Raw genomic sequence first — 21,582 nt, forward strand, 5'->3', positions numbered from 1 at the left:
AGTCTGTCCCTCCAGACAGTCCAAGTGTGTCTCAGAGTCTGTCCCTCCAGAGTCCAAGTTTAAGTGTGTCTCAGAGTCTGTCCCTCCAGAGTCCAAGTCTCAGTGTGTCTCAGAGTCTGTCCCTCCAGACAGTCCAAGTCTCAGTGTGTCTCAGAGTCTGTCCCTCCAGAGTCCAAGTCTCAGTGTGTCTCAGAGTCTGTCCCTCCAGACAGTCCAAGTCTAAGTGTGTCTCAGAGTCTGTCCCTCCAGATAGTCCAAGTCTAAGTATGTCTCAGAGTCTGTCCCTCCAGATAGTCCAAGTCTAAGTGTGTCTCAGAGTCTGTCCCGCCTTAGAGAGCACAGCATGAGTGTTGTTGTATTCATGTGGAGCAGTGAACTATGACTGATGTCATGTTTGTCTATGAGTAAACTATCTCCATGGCATTAGTGACACACAAAGGTGCAGCAAAAGTGGGCGCGAGGAATCACATCATTGCAAGACTGGCCAGCTCCTCATGGGGCGCGAGCGCTTCCACACTACGATCATCATCTCTGGCATTATGCTATTCTGCTGCAGAATACTGTGCCCCAGTATGGTTCCGTAGCCCCCATGTCCACTTGGTCGATTCCAAATTATACTCCTCCATGAGGATAATTTCTGGAACCATCCGTTCCACCCCGATTCCATGGCTGCCAGTTCTTAGCAACATCGCCCCGCCAGATATTCCTCGGGATGCAGCATCATCTAAGTTCATTTCCCACGTCTACGCTCGACCGGACCTGCCAATATACGCAGATATCTTCGCCCACCCTGTCCAACGCTTGACGTCTCGTCACCCAATCTGGTCCCCTATGCCTACACTGAACTTCTCTGTTCCAGACTCTTGGAAACAGAGTTGGCAGTCAGCTGAGGTCAAGAACAAACACCTCATCCCAGACCCCTGCAAGCGTCAACCCGGCTCTGACCTAGCACGTTATGACTGGGCCCTCCTCAATCGCTAGTGAACAGGCCATGGCCGGTGCGCCGCTATGTTCCATCGCTGGGGAGCCAGAGAGGACCCGAACTGCCCCTGCGGCTCCAGACAGACTATGACCCACATAGTCAACGACTGCCACCTCTCCAGATTCAAAGGAGGTCTCGAAACTTGACATTAGGCTCAACCTGACGCTGTTGCCTGGCTACGGAAGAAGGGCAAACGCTAGAAGAAGAAGTGACACACACATGGAGGGGTGTCGCAAGTGGCAGGGCTGGTGAAACTGATCACTTGGATAGCGGGCTGCCTGTCATGGACCAGGTTCAAGTCTGGCCCCCAGCCCTGAAGGGAGCTTCAGTGCTGAGGTTTATCTCTCTCTCTCTACCTATCTTCTTCATAAGTAAATAAAGATTTTTTTTTTAAAAAAAGCAGGCAGTGGAGATAGCATAATAGTTATGCAAACAGACTCCCATACCTGAGGCTCGAAGGTCCCAAGTTCTATCCCCAGCTCCACCATAAGCCAGAGCTCAGCCAGTGTTCTGGTAAAAAAAAAAAAAAAAAAAAAAAAAAAAGAAAAGAAAAGAAAAAAGGAAAAAGAAAAACTTGACAGAAAGATTCTGCTTCTCATGAAACTAAATTTAGAGCTGGAAAGTGAGCTTGTGCTCAGCACACTGCCGCGGTGACTAAGGAGGAGGGCCCCAGACGCGCACCAGCCGCACCCCCAAGTCGCCAGCTACTTTTGCCCTCACCCAGGGGAAGAGACGGAGGCAGAGAGAGGGAGTAAATGTGCGCAGCCCCTGCAGATGGGACGCCGTGAGGGTGGCCGCATGCGAGGCCTGCTCTCCGGAGGGGCTGCCCCCACCCACATGCCCACATACCGTTCTGAAGTCCTCTTCAAACTTGAAGGCGCCACCCCCCGTGGCACAGAGGGCGGTGTGCAGGCTGGAGAAGTTCTTGTCGCTGCCCATCTGGATGAACTTGTGCAGGGCGCAGCTGGGGAAGCGGATGAAGTGCAGGGTGCCCGTGCGCCCACACAGGCTCAGGTTCCTCAGCTCCAGGTGCACGTCCCGGATGCCCGTCTTCCCGTAGGCGGTGTTGGAGGTCAGGTACCTGCGGATGCTCTGCAGGCTCTCCACCTCCTCCTGCTCCTCCTGCGCTGTGATGTCCGTGGGCTCGAAGTAGACCAGCTTCACCAAGGTCCCGCCGATGTCCATGCCGAACCAGGGGAACGCTGCAGACAGAGAGGCGCAGTCAGCCCTGCGCCAGATGGCCGCCATCTCTGACAGCCACCGGGGAGAGCCAGCAAAATGGATCCGTGTGCGCTCGAGACGAACGTTGCCAGGACCCAGCGGTGGCACCCATCACCAATTCAGGGGCCTGGGTTCACGTCCCCTCACCACCTGCAGGCTGGCACCCCCATCACCACACTCAGGAGCCTGGGTCCATGTCCTCTCACCAACTGCAGCCTGGCACCCCCATCAGCACACTCAGGGGCCTGGGTTCACGTCCCCTCACCACCTGCAGGCTGGCACCCCCATCACCACACTCAGGGACCTGGGTTCACGTCCCCTCACCACCTGCAGGCTGGCACCCAATACCACACTCAGGGGCCTGGGTCCACGTCCTCTCACCAACTGCAGCCTGGCACCCCCATAACCACACTCAGGGGCCTGGGTTCACGTCCCCTCACCACCTGCAGGCTGGCACCCCCATCACCACACTCAGGGACCTGGGTTCACGTCCCCTCACCACCTGCAGGCTGGCACCCCCATCACCACTTCAGGGGCCTGGGTTCACGTCCCCTCACCACCTGCAGGCTGGCACCCAACACCACACTCAGGGGCCTGGGTCCACGTCCTCTCACCAACTGCAGCCTGGCACCCCCATCACCACACTCAGGGGCCTGGGTTCACGTCCCCTCACCACCTGCAGGCTGGCACCCCCATCACCACACTCAGGGGCCTGGGTTCACGTCCCCTCACCACCTGCAGGCTGGCACCCCCATCACCACTTCAGGGGCCTGGGTTCACGTCCCCTCACCACCTGCAGGCTGGCACCCAACACCACACTCAGGGGCCTGGGTCCACGTCCTCTCACCAACTGCAGCCTGGCACCCCCATCACCACACTCAGGGACCTGGGTTCACGTCCCCTCACCACCTGCAGGCTGGCACCCCCATCACCACACTCAGGGGCCTGGGTTCACGTCCCCTCACCACCTGCAGGCTGGCACCCCCATCAGCACACTCAGGGACCTGGGTTCACGTCCCCTCACCACCTGCAGGCTGGCACCCCCATCACCACTTCAGGGGCCTGGGTTCACATCCCCTCACCACCTGCAGGCTGGCACCCAACACCACACTCAGGGGCCTGGGTTCACGTCCCCTCACCACCTGCAGGCTAGCACCCCCATCAGCACACTCAGGGGCCTGGGTTCACGTCCCCTCACCACCTGCAAGCTGGCACCCCCATCACCACACTCAGGGACCTGGGTTCACATCCCCTCACCACCTGGGGGAGGGGGACACTTCAGGAGTGGTGGGGCAGAGCTCCCGGAGTCTCTCTGCCTCTCTCCCCTACCCATTTCTGTCTTCCTGTCAAAGTGGAAATAAATAAGCATGACGGAAATACGGCCAGCAGGGGCGTGGTGGGTGTGCATCACAAGCCAGCAATGACTGGGCAAACACGACGCAGCACAGAGGGAAACGAGGTCTGCTCAGGCATGCGCTGAGAGCCAGGCAAGGGAGGCTGTGCCTGTGGTCTGCTCACTGCTCAGCTGGACTCCTCCTCAGGACAGAAAGACAGACACACACAGCAGGCTGGCCAGCTGCATGACCAGACGGCCCAGATCTACTGAGAATGGGAAAATCAAGATATGTCTAGATACGCAAATTATCGACCCTTCTGGTCTGGCGAGGGAGGGGAGGGGGGAAGCAGGCAGGGATGTAGGCAGGCCCGTCTCCATTCTGGGAACAGGTGAGCCAGTGAGCAGGTCTGCCAGGTGCAGGCCAGAGGCCCAGGGGAGGAGGTGCGGGGGTCCTGCACTGAGAGCCCTGAGTACGTGTGGTGAGAACTCAGTGACAGTCAACAGTGGGGAGCCTGTCAGCACAGAAGGGGCAGGAAGGGCCGTGTGAGTCCTGAAGGTGCCCTCATCCTGACTGGAGCCCAGGACCAGAAGCCACAGCTGTGGCATGGGGCGCCCTCCTGCCCCCTACGTCTGTGGGTGGTGGCAGACAACTGGAAACAGCTCACTTCTTATCCCTTTTTTTGACCAGAGTCCTGCTCAGCTCCGGTTTATGGTGAAGTGGGGGATTGAACCTGGGACTCTGAAGCCTAGGGTGTGGGTCTCTTTGCATAACCGTTATGCTATCTGTCCCCGCCCACTCTCACCCCAGGAGACACCTGAAAGGACCAGAAGCTGGCTCCGTTCTGCTTGCTTCTCCTTGGGCATTCTGCTCATTTGGGCTTAAAGTAACAGGAAACAAGGACTAAAATACTCTACTGTTGTTTGATTTCACTTCACTGAGAGAGGGGGAGAGAGAGGAGGAGGCCTGCTCAGTGCTGGCTAATCATGATGCTGGGGATTGAACCTGGGAACTCAGAGCCTCGGGTGTGAGCGGCTTCTGCAGAGCCACTATGTTGTCTTCCCAGATGGCAACAGAGTCCGCCAGGTGGCAGCTCACCCGGTTGAGGGCACTTAGGCCCGGTGGCAGCTCACCTGGTTGAGGGCACTTACGCCATGTGCAAAGACCTCAGGTCAGGCCCCGGCCCCCACCTGCAGGGAAGCTTCATGAGTGGCGAAGCAGGGTTGCAGGCGTCTCTCTCCCTCCCCCGTCCTCTCACTTCCATCCCGTCTCTATCCAAAATATAAAAACAAATGAATAATGGCAATAGCAAGTGTTTTCACTAGCAGTGTTCAACTCTGAAAGTTCTTCCATCCCCATGACATAAGGGGACACCACTTTTCCCTCCACGTTTCAGTCATCCAGTTTTAGTGTCCGGACATCCACATGTGTTAGCCTGCAGCACTTCCCAAGAAGACCCTCCCTCCCAGTGCCGCTGCCGTCCCCCGTCACACACGCTGTCCTCAGTCCGGGATACCCAGAGGCCTTGAGAGTCTCAGCCCAGGCACCAACAGTCTGTCCTGTTCTCCACATGGGGCAATGCTGCTTCCAGATACAAAGGTTTGCATCCTTACTCCTCCTCCCTCTTCCCTCCCTCCTTCCTTCCTCTAGACACAAAGGCCTGCATATATCCTTACTCCCTTTTCCTTTCTTCCTTTTTTTTGCCTCCAGGGTTATCACTGGGGCCAGGTGCCTGCACTGTCAATCTACTGCTCCTGTGGCAATTTTTCCCATTTTATTGGGCAGGACAGAGAGAAATGGAGAGAGGAGGGGGAGACAGAGAGGGAGAGAGAAAGACAGACATCTGCAGACCTGCTTCACCGCCTGTGAAGTGTCCTCCCTGCTGGTGGGGAGCGGGGGCTCGAACCCAGACCCTTGTACAGTCCCTGCACTTCATCCTGCTTGCACAGAACCTGGCGCACGACCGCCCGGACCTGCCTTCAGTTCTCTTCACCACTGACCTTTGTCATCTTACCATCAGGTCCTGGTCTGTGTTCACTTCAGTCAGAACTGTCAGCTAGCTTCCTGCCCGAGTGCCTGCCACCTTCCTGTCTGCAGAAGGTCTCAGCTATAATTTCAAGTGAGGACCGTCCCTTCCCTTCTGCCTGCTCCCTCGAGCGCCAGGGTGTGGCGCCGCGGCCCTCTGACACCCTCGTTCATTCATTCTCGTGCTTTTCTCTTTCTGTGGCTGCTTGTCACCGTCAGGACTTCACTTTCCAGCCTGAAGTTTTCAGGAGGGGAGGGGACGCTGGCTCTAGGCTCCTGAGCCACCTGCTGAGGTGGACCGTCCTGAGGGCCCCTCGGTGCCTCCTATCTGTCGTCCCTGTCCTTGAGCTCGGTGCCTCCCGTCTGTCGTCCCTGCCCTTGAGCTCGGTGCCTCCCGTCTGTCGTCCCTGCCCTTGAGCTCGGTGCCTCCCGTCTGTCGTCCCTGCCCTTGAGCTCGGTGCCTCCCGTCTGTCGTCCCTGCCCTTGAGCTCGGTGCCTCCCGTCTGTCGTCCCTGCCCTTGAGCTCGGTGCCTCCCGTCTGTCGTCCCTGCCCTTGAGCTCGGTGCCTCCCGTCTGTCGTCCCTGCCCTTGAGCTCGGTGCCTCCCGTCTGTCGTCCCTGCCCTTGAGCTCGGTGCCTCCTGTCTGTCGTCCCTGCCCTTGAGCTCGGTGCCTCCTGTCTGTCGTCCCTGCCCTTGAGCTCGGTGCCTCCTGTCTGTCGTCCCTGCCCTTGAGCTCTCTCCCTTGGTCTTTACCTTCTGTCTTCCTGCTGATATTTTCCACTATTGTCTTTGCAGTTCAGCTACTATATTCTTTAATTCTATGACTTCTGCTGGGACTTTTGTTTAAATTGGATAGAGACAGAGAAATTGAAAGGGGGAGATAAAAAGGAGAGAGACAGAGAGAGGCCTGCAGCCCTGCCTCAGCTTGTGTGAAGCTTCCCATGCACATAGGAAGACTTTTCTTATACTTTGCTATTCCTTTCCTTCTTCTTATTTTTACTTTATTTTGTTTTGCCTCCAAGGTTATTGCTGGGGCTTGGTGCCTGCACTACAAATCCACTGCTCCTAGAGGCCATTTTTTTCCCTTTTGTGGCCCTAGTGTTTATCGTTGTTGTCGTTGGATAGACAGAGAGAAATGGAGAGAGGAGGGGGAGACGGGGGGGGGGGGAGAAAGACAGACACCTTAGACCTGCTTCACTGCCTGTAAAGCGACTCCCCTGCAGGTGAGGAGCCGGGGGCTCAAACCAGGTTCCCTACACCAGTCCTTGCCCTTTGCACACTTAACCTGCTTTCTACTGATTTAATAATGACTGACTAAACCCTAGGATAACAGGGGTACAATTCCACACGGTTCCCACCACCAGAGTTCCATATGCCATCCCCTCCTTTGGAAGCTTCCCTGTTCTTTATCCCTCTGGGAGCAGGGACCCAGGATTATTAGGGGGTGCAGACAGTCTGGCTTCTGTCACTGCTTCTCTGCTCACTTTTCCTAAAGTTCTCTTCCGCTGGACGTCCCAGTTCAGTGAGCACCCTGGAGGTCATTACTTTGATGTCTTTTCTGGGACGTTCCAGAGCTCTGTTGAACTTGGGGCTTTTGTTCGATTGTTGTCTTGCTCAATTACTAGTCCGTGCAGGTCATTTCCTCTGTCTTCTGTTTGCTGTTCCATGAGGACCTGACTCAGATCTGTGCTTGAGCAAGCCTGGGCTGAGTTTTCACAGGCACAAGTACCTGCAGAGGATACAGCACCAAGGTCCAGCCAGCCTGGGCCCCTACCTGGCTTGGAGGTTGCAAGAGCTCAAGAATCTACCAGGTTGCCATGGGTAGGGCTTCAAGTCTGAGAGGAGGCTGCAGCCTCTGTCCTAGCTGCTGTAGGGTGCACACTGTGGAGCTCACACGAAGCAGGCAGGCTGTGCGCTAGACGGGCAGGCTGCACGATGCCCCCTTGGCTGGCTGTGCTTGGGACTAGTTCCTAGTACGGGCTTAGCTGTTAGCGAGCAGGCGTGGCCTGCTGAGTGCAGGGTGTGAGCACACATGGTAAACGTCTTCCAGCTAGTGCCCATCTAAGCCTAATGATAGTTAGCGGTGCCTGTCTGGGACGCTCCTCCTGGAATCTCCCCACCCCTCCAGGATCTGTGACTGTGGAGAATGGGCTCCAGCGTGCACGCACCAGCCCTGCTCTCGGCAAGGCTGCAGAGCTCAGAGTTCCGTGCCCACCATGCCACGCGGTAAGTGCAGCGTGGCAGTAGGACTGGGCTGCCAGGAATCTGGTCCATGTCCCCCGGCCCCGCCCGGGTTTAAGCTCCACGGCTGCAAGTTTTCTTCCCGGTTACAGAGGAGAGCGAGTTCTGGCACGGACTCTGTCTTGGGAACAGTGTCTCCCTGTACCCTCACCGTCTGGACACTGGCTCTCACTCCCTGCTGTGGGAGCTCATCCTTCTGTCTGAGTTTCGGGTCCTTTTGACTATTACTGATTGATACGGAGACAATAAAAGGACGGGCCAACGTATCAAGGAATGCGGGTGGAGCAGGCTGGATGTGTTAAGGAATGCCGGCTCCTGGAGGCGGGAAGATGCAGGGTGCTTTCTGAGGCAGGGAAGTCTGATATGGCGGGCGGCCTTTTGAGGTTCCTGTGTCCCCTTTTGCTCAACCCTCTGTAGAGAGAGAGACTAACAGGACGGACTCACCTCTCAGGTCAGCCCTGCCAGGCTCCACCACATCCTCACAATATCCCTACAGGGTCGCTTCCACGCGGCTGTTTCCTGCGCGGGTTGACCATCACAGAGGAGGGAGATGAACACAGGTCCCCGCTGAGGCGTCCTGCCCCACCTAATCCATGTCATCTGGACTACCGAGATTCCAGGAGAGGCGACTTTCACTGCAGGCCGGTCTTCCCTGCCCCGGCGCACCTCCCCGTCCCGTCAAGTCTCTGGCTGTTCCCGTCCAGGAACGTCCCCTTTTTCGGTAGAAGCAGGTTGCGGAGCTGCCAGTCCCACAGAGACGCACCTGCAGCTGACGGCCAACATACAGGCAGGGGTTCTGTGGGCTTTTACTCTGTGGAGGCTGTTCTGCAAGTGCCAGCACTGCTCTCCTGGTAGTACTGAGTCGATTTTTTAATGTGTATCAGTAGTTGATAAAGACAAAGTCTGTTTCATAAAGACTTTTTCAAAACATTAGACTAGTCTCTGGGGAGCACTTAAGCTCCCTGAAGTAAAGTCCAAGGTACACGGTAAAGTAAATGCCGTAATTGAGCAAAGGCAAGAAGAAAAAATAAATAACTACAAGAAAGGCTTCCTGTCAGTCCAAAAAAATCAAAGAGTAAAGGGCCAGCCCTCAGAGCTTTGAGAATCGAAGAATCGTTGCAGCCGGAGCAGAGTCTTCACACCAGTATTTCCTCCTGTCCACAGACGGCAGCAGGGCTCCGACTAAGCCCCAGGGCAAGGCGTTGACTCAGCAACTTCTTCTTCTAGCGTTTGCCCTTCTTCCGCAGCCAGGCAACAGCGTCAGGTTGAGCCTGATGTCAAGTTTCGAGACCTCCTTTGAATCTGGAGAGGTGGCAGTCGTTGACTATGTGGGTCATAGTCTGTCTGGAGCCGCAGGGGCAGTTCGGGTCCTCTCTGGCTCCCCAGCGATGGAACATAGCGGCGCACCGGCCATGGCCTGTTCGATAGCGATGGAGGAGGGCCCGATCCTAACGTGCCAGGTCAAAGCCGGGTTGACGCTTGCAGGGGTCTGTGATGAGGTGTTTGTTCTTGACCTCAGCTGACTGCCAGCTCTGTTTCCAAGAGACTGGAACAGAGAAGTTCAGTGTAGGCGTAGGGGACCAGATTGGGTGACGAGACGTCAAGCGTTGGACAGGGTGGGCGAAGATATCTGCGTATATAGGCAGGTCCGGTCGAGCGTAGACGTGGGAAATGAACTTAGATGATGCCGCATCCTGACGAATATCTGGCGGGGCGATGTTGCTAAGAACTGGCAGCCATGGAACCGGGGTAGAATGGATGGTTCCAGAAATGATCCTCATGGAGGAATATAATTTGGAATCGACCAAGTGGACATGGGGGCTATGGAACCATACTGGGGCACAGTATTCTGCAGTGGAATAGCATAATGCCAGAGATGATGATCGTAGTGTGGAAGCGCTCGCGCCCCATGAGGAGCTGGCCAGTCTTGCAATGATGTGATTCCTCGCGCCCACCTTTGCTGCAGTTTTTATGAGATGTTCATGAAATGACAGAGTACGATCGAGAGTAACGCCAAGATAGACTGGCTGGGCTTCATGCCGGATTCTCGTATCGCCAAGCTGCACATTAAGCTCACTCGAGGCCGAGCCATGGTGTAGATGGAAAACAGATGATACCGTTTTTGCAGTGCTAGGGATTAGTCGCCATTTTTTACAGTAATCAGATATCAGAGACATGTCTTTCGTGAGTGTTTCCTCGAGGATGTCAAACTTGGATGCCTGAGTTGCACAGCAGATGTCATCGGCGTAGATGAACTTCCTTGAAGAAGTTTCTGGGAGGTCATTGATGTAAATATTGAATAGCGTAGGAGCCAGAACAGAGCCCTGTCAGGGAGAGGTTAACAGCTCTCTCAAGACCCCCACAAACTGGAATTTGTGGTAATAACTGCGAATGGAGAGCAGCAGCAGGACTGAATTGTTTCCCCACTACTGTGAATAGATTTCTCGGGCAAGCTAATAGGTTGAAAAGATATTTGAGGACTGTGAAATCAAGAGAAAAAAAAAAAAAAAAAGACTTGTACAGCACTTTGGAGATATTTTTTGCACTGTGGGAATACTAATTACATTCAAGTTCCCTAACAATCGCTAAAGATAAAATAAAGACTTTAGCTTAGACCCAAGCACGCAGCAGAATTGTATTGGTAGCCTTCCCCTCATAACATCTAGATCTGTTGACGGATAATAGAGTTTTTCCTAACATATCCCTGGAGACATACTAGAGGCTGAAAGGACCTTCCAGTTTACAGGTAAGTAAACACATTTTCCCAGTAAGTGAACTGATAAGATCTCAGTAAAATAAGCAAGGTCTAGATATGATCCAAACGAGATGACTGAACCGTGCAAATAAGTCCTGTTAGGTACCAGAACCCATGCTCAGGTTCTTGACACAGTAAGTTCCCCAATCTGCAAGGCTGATCTGACTCTGACTTGTAACGGATAAAATGATTGTAGGCGGGGCCGGGTGGTGGCATAGCGGGCAAGCGCACATGGCGCAAAGCGCAAGGACTGGTGTAAGGATCCCGGTTCAAGCCCCCGGCTCCCAAGTCACTTCACAGGCGGTAAAGCAGTTCTGCAGGTGTCTATCTTTCTCTCCCACTTTGTCTTCCCCTCCTTCCTTGATTTCTCTCTGTCCTATCCAACAACAACAGCAATGGCAACAATAACAATAACAAGGGCAACAAAAAAAAAGGGGGGGAAAATTATTGTAGGCCAGTTTCTCTGCAAAATGTAGGTGGGTTAGCAATCACCAGAGTTCTACAGTCTTCACAATCCGTCACCCTCAACACGCACACGTTCCGCCCAAATCAAACATGAAGTAAGACTTTAAAAACCTCAGGCCTATTGAAGAGCCTTGAAGAAAGTGGCAGATTAAGTGTGGTAAGAAGGTCTCTGTCACAAAGGGAAGCAGCCGAGATGATCACACAGCAGTCCGCTAAGCTAAGTCTCCACACGAGGAACCTGGGCCGTGGTTTCTTCCACCAATGTGCACCGGGTTTCTGTAGCTTGAATTCTAGTCACAGGCAGAACCCGGCGTGGGCAAGGGTATAAGGACACATGCACCTGCACAGGGCTGACGGAAACGGGAGCCGATAAGATCTTCCCAGGGGCTGTTTAGAAAGACGTGTTAACACACTTGAGTCCTATGCCCTTTGACACATCACTTCTACTTCACCCTTGAGAAATAGCTGCATACCTTTAAATCTTTATCTTTAAAAAAAACACTGAAGGTTTATCAATATGTGAAAACAAATCTGTTATCCAAAAATAATGGTTTACTTCAACGATTTTCAATACAAAGGGAAAATACTCCTCCCCCAGTTAAAACCATTCTGCAGAACAGCATCTGATGTGAGTGTTCATGTGACTGTTCAGTGAAAGGGCAGCTGGGCAATTAAATGGTCCTCATATGAGCAGTTTACGTAAGTGGCTGATCATACGCAGAAAACGGAACTAGAACTGCAGCTCAGGGGGTGAGTGGCGGTTCACCCAGCAGAGTGTACATGTTGCCATGCAAGAAGAGCCTGGCTAGCGCCCGGCAGTGGCCTGGCTGAGCCCACATTAAAGTGCGCAAGGGCCTGGGTTCGAGCTCCCGATCCCCACCGGCAGGGAGAAAGCTTTGCGAGTGGTGAAGCAGGGCTGCAGGGGTCTCTCTCCCTCTCTACCACCCCCTTCCCCTTCTAGATTTCTGGCTGTCTCTACCCAATAAATAAATAAATTTTTTTTTTTTTTTTAAAAAGAACTTGGCTCAAGTCCCTACCCCCACCCTGAACAACAGATCAGTACTGCAGGCGCCTGTCTCTCATCCTCTCTCCCTATCTCTGTCTTTCACCTTCTATCAAAAGAGAAAATTACCACTGGAAATGCTGGATCCCTGGTGGGGAAGGAAGGAAGGAAGGAAGGAAGGAAGGAAGGAAGGAAGGAAGGAAGGAAGGAAGGAAGGAAGGTGAAAAGGAGGGAGAGGAGGGAGAGGGAAGGAAGGGAGGGAAGAAGGGCCTTAGATCAACATGGCTAGGCGCTTGCTATCCGTGGATTTTGACGACCCTGCCTTCTGGACTTCTCTGTGATGCTTTTCAATTCTTCACAATCGGTGCATGAATCCTCATGGAGAACGGCGCGGGAGTCAGCAGCCAGAGCGTCCTCAGTGCGCCAGGAGCACATCTGGGTCCAGCTAAGAAAACCTCCCACTCCTCGCGGACTTAGCTCCGGCTCCCAAGCACCGATGCCCTTCCCCATCAGGCTTGCCACCAGCACCCACAGCACAAGCCACCCAGGCCATGGTGTTCAGCCCTCTGAATTGTCACTCTTTTTCCCACCAGGGTTATTGCTGGGGCTCGGTTCCTGCACAGCAAGCCCACTACACCCAGGAGCCATTTTTTCTCCTTCCTCCCTCCCTCCCTCCCTCCCTTCCTTTTTATAGAATAAAGAAAAAACGAGAGGGGAGAGGAGACAGAGAGGGAGAAAGGCAACTGCAGACCTGCTTCACTGTTCATGAAGCCCCCCCACGCTGTAGGTGGGGACTAGGGGCTTGAACCCAGGTCCTTGTGCATAGCAACAACTGCACTCAGGCGAATGTACCGCCACCCTGCCCCTCACTGTTTTTTAAATTGAAAGTGGCACCCAGGAGATAGCTGTTGGCCCAATTAGGAGCCTGACACACAGGGTCCCTGCGTGTAGTATTTCTCAGGGCAGGAAGAGCCCTGACTTACCTGCCTACAAAGCTGCAAAGAGAAGCACTGTCATGGCTGCCACAGCGCTGAAGCCTGGATTTCACCACCTCTGCCTCACAGGACCAGATCCACCTGTTAGCTCTGAGATCTCAATGCCCAACACCTGTACTCACAAAAACATCTTAATTTGCCTTTGCTCAGAAGAAAATGTGAACTTTCAAGTCAGAGAACATGCTGGAATAGAGCTGGAATACACTTTATACAAAGTCATAAAACAGATTTTTTATTCATTTACCTAAACTTTGAGTAGCTGGGTTAATTTTTTCACTTCCTTATGTAAGTTTTAACTTAAATTTAATTTCTAGGAGAGACTGGAGGCTGGCTGTGGAGTAGCAGCAGCTGCGTTTTGCTGTCCCCGATCAACTAGGAAGAGCAATGAAAATCACGTGAAAACTCAAAATACAACCAGGATCTCTGTAAACTCACCAAGCCGCAGGTGAGTACAGACACATGTGGTCTGAGGACCAAAAGGGGGTGATTGAGCGATTCCCAGGACTAAAAACCAGGACTCAGAGACGACTGGCAGCAGGACACACCACTTCCGGGCTCGAGTTTTAGCAAGAAAAGGACCACTGCATTTTCATTTCCAGAGGAAGGGGCCTAAGGCACAAGTGCACGGAGCCCAGAAAGTCAGCTTCTGTTTCCATTTCTGCTCTGCACCCAACAAGAGCAGAACTAACAGGGAGCAGCTCACAGTTAGAGCTGGACCCCGACCGTGGGTTTGCATCTGTGCTCCCCAGAGGCGACTTCCACGACGGTATTCAGTGCACCAAAACTTTCACTCTTGTAATGGTTGCCTATATCCGACCGTGTTGTTCCCTAAATGTGCGTGACCAGAAAACTACCCAAGCCACTTGCTCACGGCACATTGCCAGGGAAGTGTGGTTCAGCAGATGGGAGAAGAAGATCTTTTCAACGAGGCTCCCCTGTACCTCTCACCGCCAAGTCCAAGGCCACGGTTAGCTGAAGGAAAGCGAATGCTGCTGGCGACAGACCAGTTTAAGGTGAGAAATCAGGGTTTGGCTGAGCTGCCCGTTTGTGACAGTGAGAGGCCAATAACTGAGGTCAGGTCACAGGAAGGACCCGCCACTCCACCCTCAACAACTCGTCTGGATGCCTGGTAGCCAGTCAGAGGGCTAGGGAGCCGGCATAACGGTTATGCAAAACCTGTCACGCCTGAGCTCTGAGTTCCCAGGTTCAATCCCCCACAGCTGAGCAGGGCTCTGGGGAAGAAAGGAAGTGACGGAGGAAGGAAGGTGTAGAGGCGGTTGTAACATGATTGTCACGAGTGATTTTCAAATCTTACATCTGTTTTTTGAGGTTCCAGTCACCATTCATCCATAACTAAGCACCATGGCCATGGCGCTAGAGATACTTGACATTAGGGAGGTCATGTAGTGGCACCAGGCCCTGGGTTCAAGCCCCTAGCCCCCACCTGCCTGGAGGAAGCTTCATGAGAGATGAAAGAGGTCTGCAGATGTCTCTTTCTCTTCCCCTATCTCCCTCTCCTCCCTCAATTTCTCTCTATCCTAATTAACAACAACATCAATAATAACTAACAACAAAAGAGAAAATAAATAAATATTTTTTAAAAATTTTAAATACAGTTAAAAAAATTTTAGGGGAGTCAGGCGGTAGCGCAGCAGGTTAAGCACATGCGGTGCAAAGCGCAGGGACCGGCGTAAGGATCCCAGTTCGAGGCCCCGGCTCCCCACCTGCAGGGGAGTCGCTTCCCAGGCGGTGAAGCAGGTCTGCAGGTGTCTGTCTTTCTCTCCCCCTCTCTGTCTTCCCCTCCTCTCTCCATTGCTCTCTGTCCTATCCAACAACGACGACATCAGTAATAACTACAACAATAAAACAACAGGGGCAACAAAAGGGAATCAATATTTTTTAAAAATAAATAAATAAAAGGAAAGGAAAACTGGCTGCCAGCTCAGGCATCTCCCGGCACCCTAGAGAGAGACCGGTGTGAAAGCAGGGCGCAACCACCGCCCTCCCCCTCCAGAACGCCCTGCAGAACGAGCCCCTCTCTTCTCGTCTTGGGTCTTTTTACTTACTTATTTACTATTGGATAGAGAGAGAAATTGAAAGGAAAGGGGGAGATAGAAAGAGACAGAGAGACCCCTGCAGCCCTGCTCCACCACTCCTGAAGCTTTCCCCCTGTAGGTGGGGACCGGGAGCTCGGGCCCGGGTCCGTGTGCACTCAGCCAGGTGTGCCTTCCTGAGTTCCTGCCGCAGCCGCCGGAGGAGAAAGATGGAGGAGCACATGGCCCGCTCGTGAATAAAGATTAAACTACGTTCTCAGCTGAGCCGTGTGTCTCTGGTCATCTCTGTTACCCGCCCGCGAAGCCAGCCCGGTTAAAACGACACTAAATAGTCTGAGACATTACTAAGTCACTAATAAAATAAAACGAACAGTAAGCTGAGACCAACTACACTGTGCACTCCAACTTGTCAGACTGATATTTACTTTATTCCTGGACAGTGTGAGACTGTGTGGTATAGAGTCAAGATATGACAGTGACCCTCCCCTTACATTCTAGTCCACAAGAACTGATGACTAGTCAAAAACAGCTTGGTGGTCTGGGAGGTGGCGCAGTGGATAAAGTCTTGGACTGATAAGTATAAGGTCCCAAGTTCAATTCCTGGTATTCCATTTTCCAGAGGATGCTCTGTTTCCCTCTCTCTCTCTCTCTCTCTCTAATAAATAAATCTTAAGAAAAGAAAAAGACAGTTAAATCTTTCCCTCCTTCCCTTTCCCTCTCTCTGCCTCACTTCCTGGATGCCCAGGGGCTGGGGTGCGGGTCTGATAAGCACAAAAGCAAAGGCCACGTGGCAGTGAAAAGAAGGGCAGCACGGCAGGCCACAGTCAGATGAAGCTGCAAGCCTTGCACTCAGCGGCCGCGCAGGCCAGTGAGGACGGGCAGGCGTGTCAACAGGCGAAGGGCCGGCGAGCACAGGCTGTGGCGGGGCGGGCGACATGCAGGGGACCAGCCGCTAGCACTTCAGGGGAGGTGACGACACTCTAGACTGGTTCTGGTGACGGCCCCGCCGACTCCGCAGACACTGAGCTGCTGCTCACTCCCAGCGGGCAGAACCCCGGGCGAGTTCAGCCTCCGTGAGGCCGCCGGCGGATCCAGTCTCGTCATTTCGACGCTGCGGATTTTAAAATGTAAACGCCAACTCAGATCTGTCTGCGAAAGAAACGTCTTGAAGATGTCTGACCACTTTCCCGTGCTCTTAAGCAGAGAGACTTTTAGCCTCTGGCGCCTCCTGATCCCATGAGAATCGGTCAGTGTGTCCATCTGTCCTGACGGCCTCAGGAACCACTGGGCCTCGCAGGCCCGGCACTCGGCTCCGAGTCTGTCTCGGCTCGGCGCGGCTCGTCTCCCGGCGGCCGACCCCTTGCTGCTGACAACGCCGCGGAGGAGCCTAGCGGTGCAGTCGAGAGCCTGCGATGATGCGGAGAAGCCAGAAAGGCAGGTCTGCCAAAGCCCCGACTCTCAACGCGAGTCCACAGACTCTGAAGGGCACAGGACGAACGCCAGGCACAAGGCCACAGCATCTCCAGTCTCACCCGCTTGCCAGTCTGCTGCCACGTCTCGCTTCCTTCCAGCGTGTGAGAGCTGCCTTTGGATTGTCACTGCAAGTTGCTACTTGTTACTGCGATTAGTATCAGACATACTTTTTTTTTACTTTAACCATTTTTATTCCAGGCGCAGCTAGATGTAACATCTGACTGGGAAAGAAAGGAGCTTTAAAACGTAACTGAGCGCAGCCCAGGAGTTGGAGACGCTGGAATCTCGAACACCAAGTCCTGGGTCACCCCAGTAGTGCATACCCCCTCATTAATACAGGTACATAGGAAAAAGCTGAGTTAACTCAGTCAAGGAAGAGAGCTCAGCGCAGGACGCGGGGCCGGGCCGGGCCGGGCCGGGCGGTGGCGCCCGGTCAAGCGCAGACACCACAGAGCATAAGAACCCAGGTCCAGGCCCCTGGTCCCCGCCCACGGCGCGGAAGCTGCACACCTCTGCAGCTGTCTCTCTCCCTCTCTGTGCCCCTTCCCTTCCGATCCCTTGGTCTTGTCAAGCGAAATGCATTGCTGATCAAGAAGACGACGTGCTCTCCCTAAAGTCTGTGGGGCTCCGACTCTACACGTGCCCGGCCTCTGGCCCCAGGAGTGCTACGCAGGACGCCACGAAGCAGGTGCGGGGACCTGGTCTATGTCCTCGCGCTTCCGGGACAAGCGGGGCCACAGGTCAAAGGCTGCCCAGAATGTGACACAGACTTGAGCAACAGCCCTCCTGGAAGCCTCCAGCAAACCCCACGCTCAGTCCTAAGCCTGCCAGCTGCGGGCACCAAGCCAGAGACACTTGTCCCGGGATGTGTGCGAGCTTGCCCGGCCCACCCTCCTGACGTCCGAGGGAGCTGTGCGGTTGGTTCTAAGCACTGCTTCTAACCTCAGAACAGAAACCACATAAAACATACCAGTCACTTCTACTTCAATGGTTTGGGGCATGATCCACAGCACTTCTTTTTAAGATTTTATTTATTAATAAGAAAGACGGGGAGAGTGAGAGTGATGGAGGGGTCCAGCTATCACTCTGGTACATGGCTACTGGGGACTGAACTTGGGACCTCAAGCTTGAGAGTCCAATACCTTATCCACTTTGCTAACTCCCAGAAATTTTGTTGCTGTTGTCTCTCACTCTCTCTGCCTTCTTGGAGAGAGGGAGAGGGAGAAGGAGAAGGAGAGGGAGAGGGAGAGGGAGAGGGAGAGGGAGAGGGAGAGGGAGAGGGAAAGGGGGAGGGAAAGAGGGAGAGGGGGAGGGGAAGAGGGAGGGAGGGGAGGGGGAGAGGGGAGGGAGAGAGAGGGAATCTCTTTCATACATAAATAAGTAAATAAAATGTTCTGGGGCCAAAATAAAGGCAGGCCATCTACCTACCCACTCGCATGACACTAGCTGACCTTTGCCCAGTAGCTGTGTGTGGTGGCACCTCAGGCCGGCCATCTGGTGACGCCTGAGGGCAGCTCAGCCTCCAGGCTGGAGAGGAGCTGTCTGCACAGGGCCAGAGGCTGGGCGTCACCGGGGACCTGCCAGGCGGCCAGAGCTACTGAGGCTCCTGCAGGTCCAGCCTGTCCTGAGCCTCTCCCCACGCTCCCTGAGGCCTCAGACTCAGGGTCAGTCAAGGACAAGGGCCCCCAGAGGGTTTGTGTGCCCCTGGAGGCAGCCAGAAATACGTGGCCCCACCTACGGGACAAAATCAACCCGGCCGGGGGTTAAAAAGAAGTGGCCATGATTGGTCAACAACTTGTTTGGCGGGAGTCAGGCTGTAGTGCAGCGGGCTAAGCGCAGGTGGCGCAAAGCACAAGGACCGGCATAAGGATCCCGGTTCGAACCCCGGCTCCCCACCTGCAGGGGAGTTGCTTCACAGGCGGTGAAGCAGGTCTGCAGGTGTCTATCTTTCTCTCCTCCTCTCTGTCTTCCCCTCACTCTCTCCATTTCTCTCTGTCCTATCCAACAACAACAACAATAATAACTACAACAATAAAAAAAACAACAAGGGCAACAAAAGGGGATAAATAAATAAAACAACTTGTTTGGCTTTGTATGTTAACTCTCTTTTCAGCCACCAGGTTCCAGATGCCAGCATGATGCTGACCAGACTTCCCTGGACAGACGACCCCACCCATGTGTCCTGAAGCCCTGCTTCCCCAGAGCCCTGCCCCACTAGGGAAAGAGAGAGACAGGCTGGGAGTGTGGATCCACCTGTCAACGCCCATGTTCAGCGGGGAAGCAATTACAGAAGCCAGACCTTCCACCTTCTGCATCTCACAATGACCCTGGGTCCACACTCCCAGAGGGATAGAGAATAGGAAAGCTCTCAGGGGAGGGGAGGGGATACGGAGTTCTGGTGGTGGGAATTGTGTGGAGTTGTACCCCTCTTATCCTATGGTTTAGTCAGTGTTTCCTTATTATAAATAAAAAAATTTTAAAAAAAGAAGAAGGAGAAGGAGAAGGAGGAGGAGGAAGAGGAGGAGGAGGAGGAGGAGGAGGAGGAGGAGAAGGAGAAGAAGAAGCGACCACTGACCACTGAATTCTGACGACTCGGGCAGCCTTTACAAGGAGCTCTCACGTCTTCTGATCCTTCTCGAGATCTGTCATGCATGTCTCTCTGCCTCACCCGAGAACCGAGATATCAGAAGTGAACAGCAAAGGAAGACACTTCCTTTTTAAAAATGGCTGCCCATGAGCACATCTTCTTGAATGTGTATGAATCTGTGTGCACCTGTGTTCACAGCAGCACAACTTGTAACAGACAAAACCTGGAAGCAACCCAGGTGTCCAACAGCAGATGAGTGGCTGAGCGAGTTGTGGTCTAGATACACAATGGAATACTACTCAGCTGTTAAAAATGGTGACTTCACCTTCTTCCTCTCATCTTGGATGGAGCTTGAAGGAATCATGTTAGGTGAGCTCAGCCAGAAAGAGAAGGCTGAATATGGGATGACCTCACTCATAGACCAAGTTGAGAAACAAGAACAGAAGGGGAAAACACTAAGCAGAATTTGACAGAGTTTAGAGCTTTGCACCAAAGTAAGTAAGACTCTGGGGTAAGGGGGAGCTTCGCTGTGTGTGTGTGTGTGGGAGGGGCAGTAGAGACCTTTGGTGGCGGGAATGGTGTTAATACACACTCCTATTAACCTACAGTCCTTATAAATCACTATTTACTCAACATGAGAGGGAAAAATAGACTGGATGTCTCGAACTTTCTGACCCCGGCTCTGAGTGCGTATTCCTTTCATCTAAGCACTTAATTGGGTAACCAGGCTGAATTTTAACAGAGTTTAAACTGTTAGTACATTTTCAATAACGACTTTTTCTCTGAGATATTAAGTCACCTACAATCTGAGAGCAGGGAGACCAGACGCAAATGGACGGGCCACAATGTATGACACGGCTATATAGGAACAGCATGGAATGGCATAAATCAGGGAGAGGTCTTGAATGGCACAGCAAATCCTAACCGTGGGATTTTCAAAGTAAAACCAAACTCCCAAACAACTTGGTTATAATAACAACTGTCCTACTGCCTGCCTTCTTAAACCCTAAGGGCAACAGGGACCCTCCCCACTCCCTATAAAACCGTGTTTCTCCCGGTCCTGGGAGCTCTGGGGCCTGGCTCACTTTCCTTCACGCGTCTCTTGACCCAGACCATTTGATCCTGCCTCTGCTAATTTCAGCCAAATCAATTCAGCCAGGACCAGCCACCTGGACATGTTTCACTTGAGACTGTGTCCAGAGACACCAGGCCTGGAATGGCAACCTTTCAGCTCCACTTCTCTGCCACCAAGCTGCAGATGCTGCCATGACACCATCCTGACTTCCCTGGGCAGGGACACCCTCACCCATGTGTCCCTGGAGCCTTCCCTCCCCAGAGCCCTGCCCCACTAGGGACAGACAGACAGACACAGGCTGGGGGTGTGGATCCACCTGCCAACACCCATGTCCAGTGGAGAAGCAATGACAGAAGCCAGAGCTCCCACCTTCTGCTCCCCATAAAGAATCTGGGTCCAGGGGCTGGGTAGTGACACAACCTGGTTGAGTGCACATGTTACAGTGAGCAAGGACCCAGGTTCGAGGCCCCAGCCCCCCACCTGCAGAGAGAAAGCTTCACGAGTGGTGAAGTAATGCTGCAGGTGTCTCTCTGTCTCTCTCCCTCCCTATCACCCCATTCCTCTCAGTTTCTGGCTGTGTCTATCCAATGAATGAATAAATAATTAATTTAAAAAATGTTTTTTAAAAAGAAAGACACCTGCAGCACTGCTTCACTGCTGTGAAGCTTTTCCCCTGACAGTGGGAACCAGGGACTTAAACCTGGGTCCTTTCACATGGTGCATGTGCACTTAACCAGGGGTTACACCACCTGGTCCTTGTATAGAAGAAAGAGAAAAAGGGAGTCAGGCGCCACACAGCAGGTTAAGCGCAGGGACCAGCTTTAGGAATTCTGGTTCGAGTCCCCGGCTCCCCACCTGCAGGGGAGTCGCTTCCAGGTGGTGAAGCAGGTCTGCAGGTGTCTGTCTTTCTCTCCCCCTCTCTGTCTTCCCCCTCCTCTCTCCATGTCTCTCTGTCCTATCCAGCAAACAACGACAGCAATAACAAACAATGATAATTACAATAAGAAAACAAGGGCAACAAAAGGGGAAAAATAGCCTTCAGGAGCAGTGGATTTGCACTGAGCCCCAGCAATGACCCTGCAGGCAAAAAAAAAGAAAAAAGAAAAGAAGGAAAGGAAAGGAAAGGAAAGGAAAGGAAGGAAAGGAAAGGAAAGGAAAGGAAAGGAAAGGAAAGGAAAGGAAGGGAAGGGAAGGGAGGGGAGGGGAGGGAAGGGAAGGGAAGGGAAGGGGAAGGGGAAGGGAAGGGGAAGGGGAAGGGGAAGGGGAAGGGGAGGGGAGGGGAGGGGAGGGGAGGGAAGGGGAAAGGGGAAGGGGAAGGGGAAGGGGAAAGGGGAAAGGGAAGGGGAAGGGGAGGGGAGGGGAGGGGAGGGGA

At 53.4% G+C, this 21,582-nt stretch overlaps 1 protein-coding gene across 4 annotated transcripts in view; it reads right to left on the reverse strand.

Annotated features, from left to right (window-relative positions):
- Nucleotides 1–21,582, reverse strand: part of PANK1 (pantothenate kinase 1) — a 96,735-nt gene that overhangs the window by 43,466 nt on the left and 31,687 nt on the right. For all 4 annotated transcript variants that reach the window (XM_060178981.1, XM_060177893.1, XM_060177490.1 and 1 more), the window contains one exon: nt 1,832–2,184. In XM_060178981.1, the coding sequence (XP_060034964.1) occupies nt 1,832–2,184 (353 nt within the window). The remainder of the gene's footprint in view (nt 1–1,831; nt 2,185–21,582) is intronic.

Source organism: Erinaceus europaeus, chromosome 1 (genome assembly GCF_950295315.1).
Source record: "Erinaceus europaeus chromosome 1, mEriEur2.1, whole genome shotgun sequence".
NCBI lineage: Eukaryota > Metazoa > Chordata > Mammalia > Eulipotyphla > Erinaceidae > Erinaceus > Erinaceus europaeus.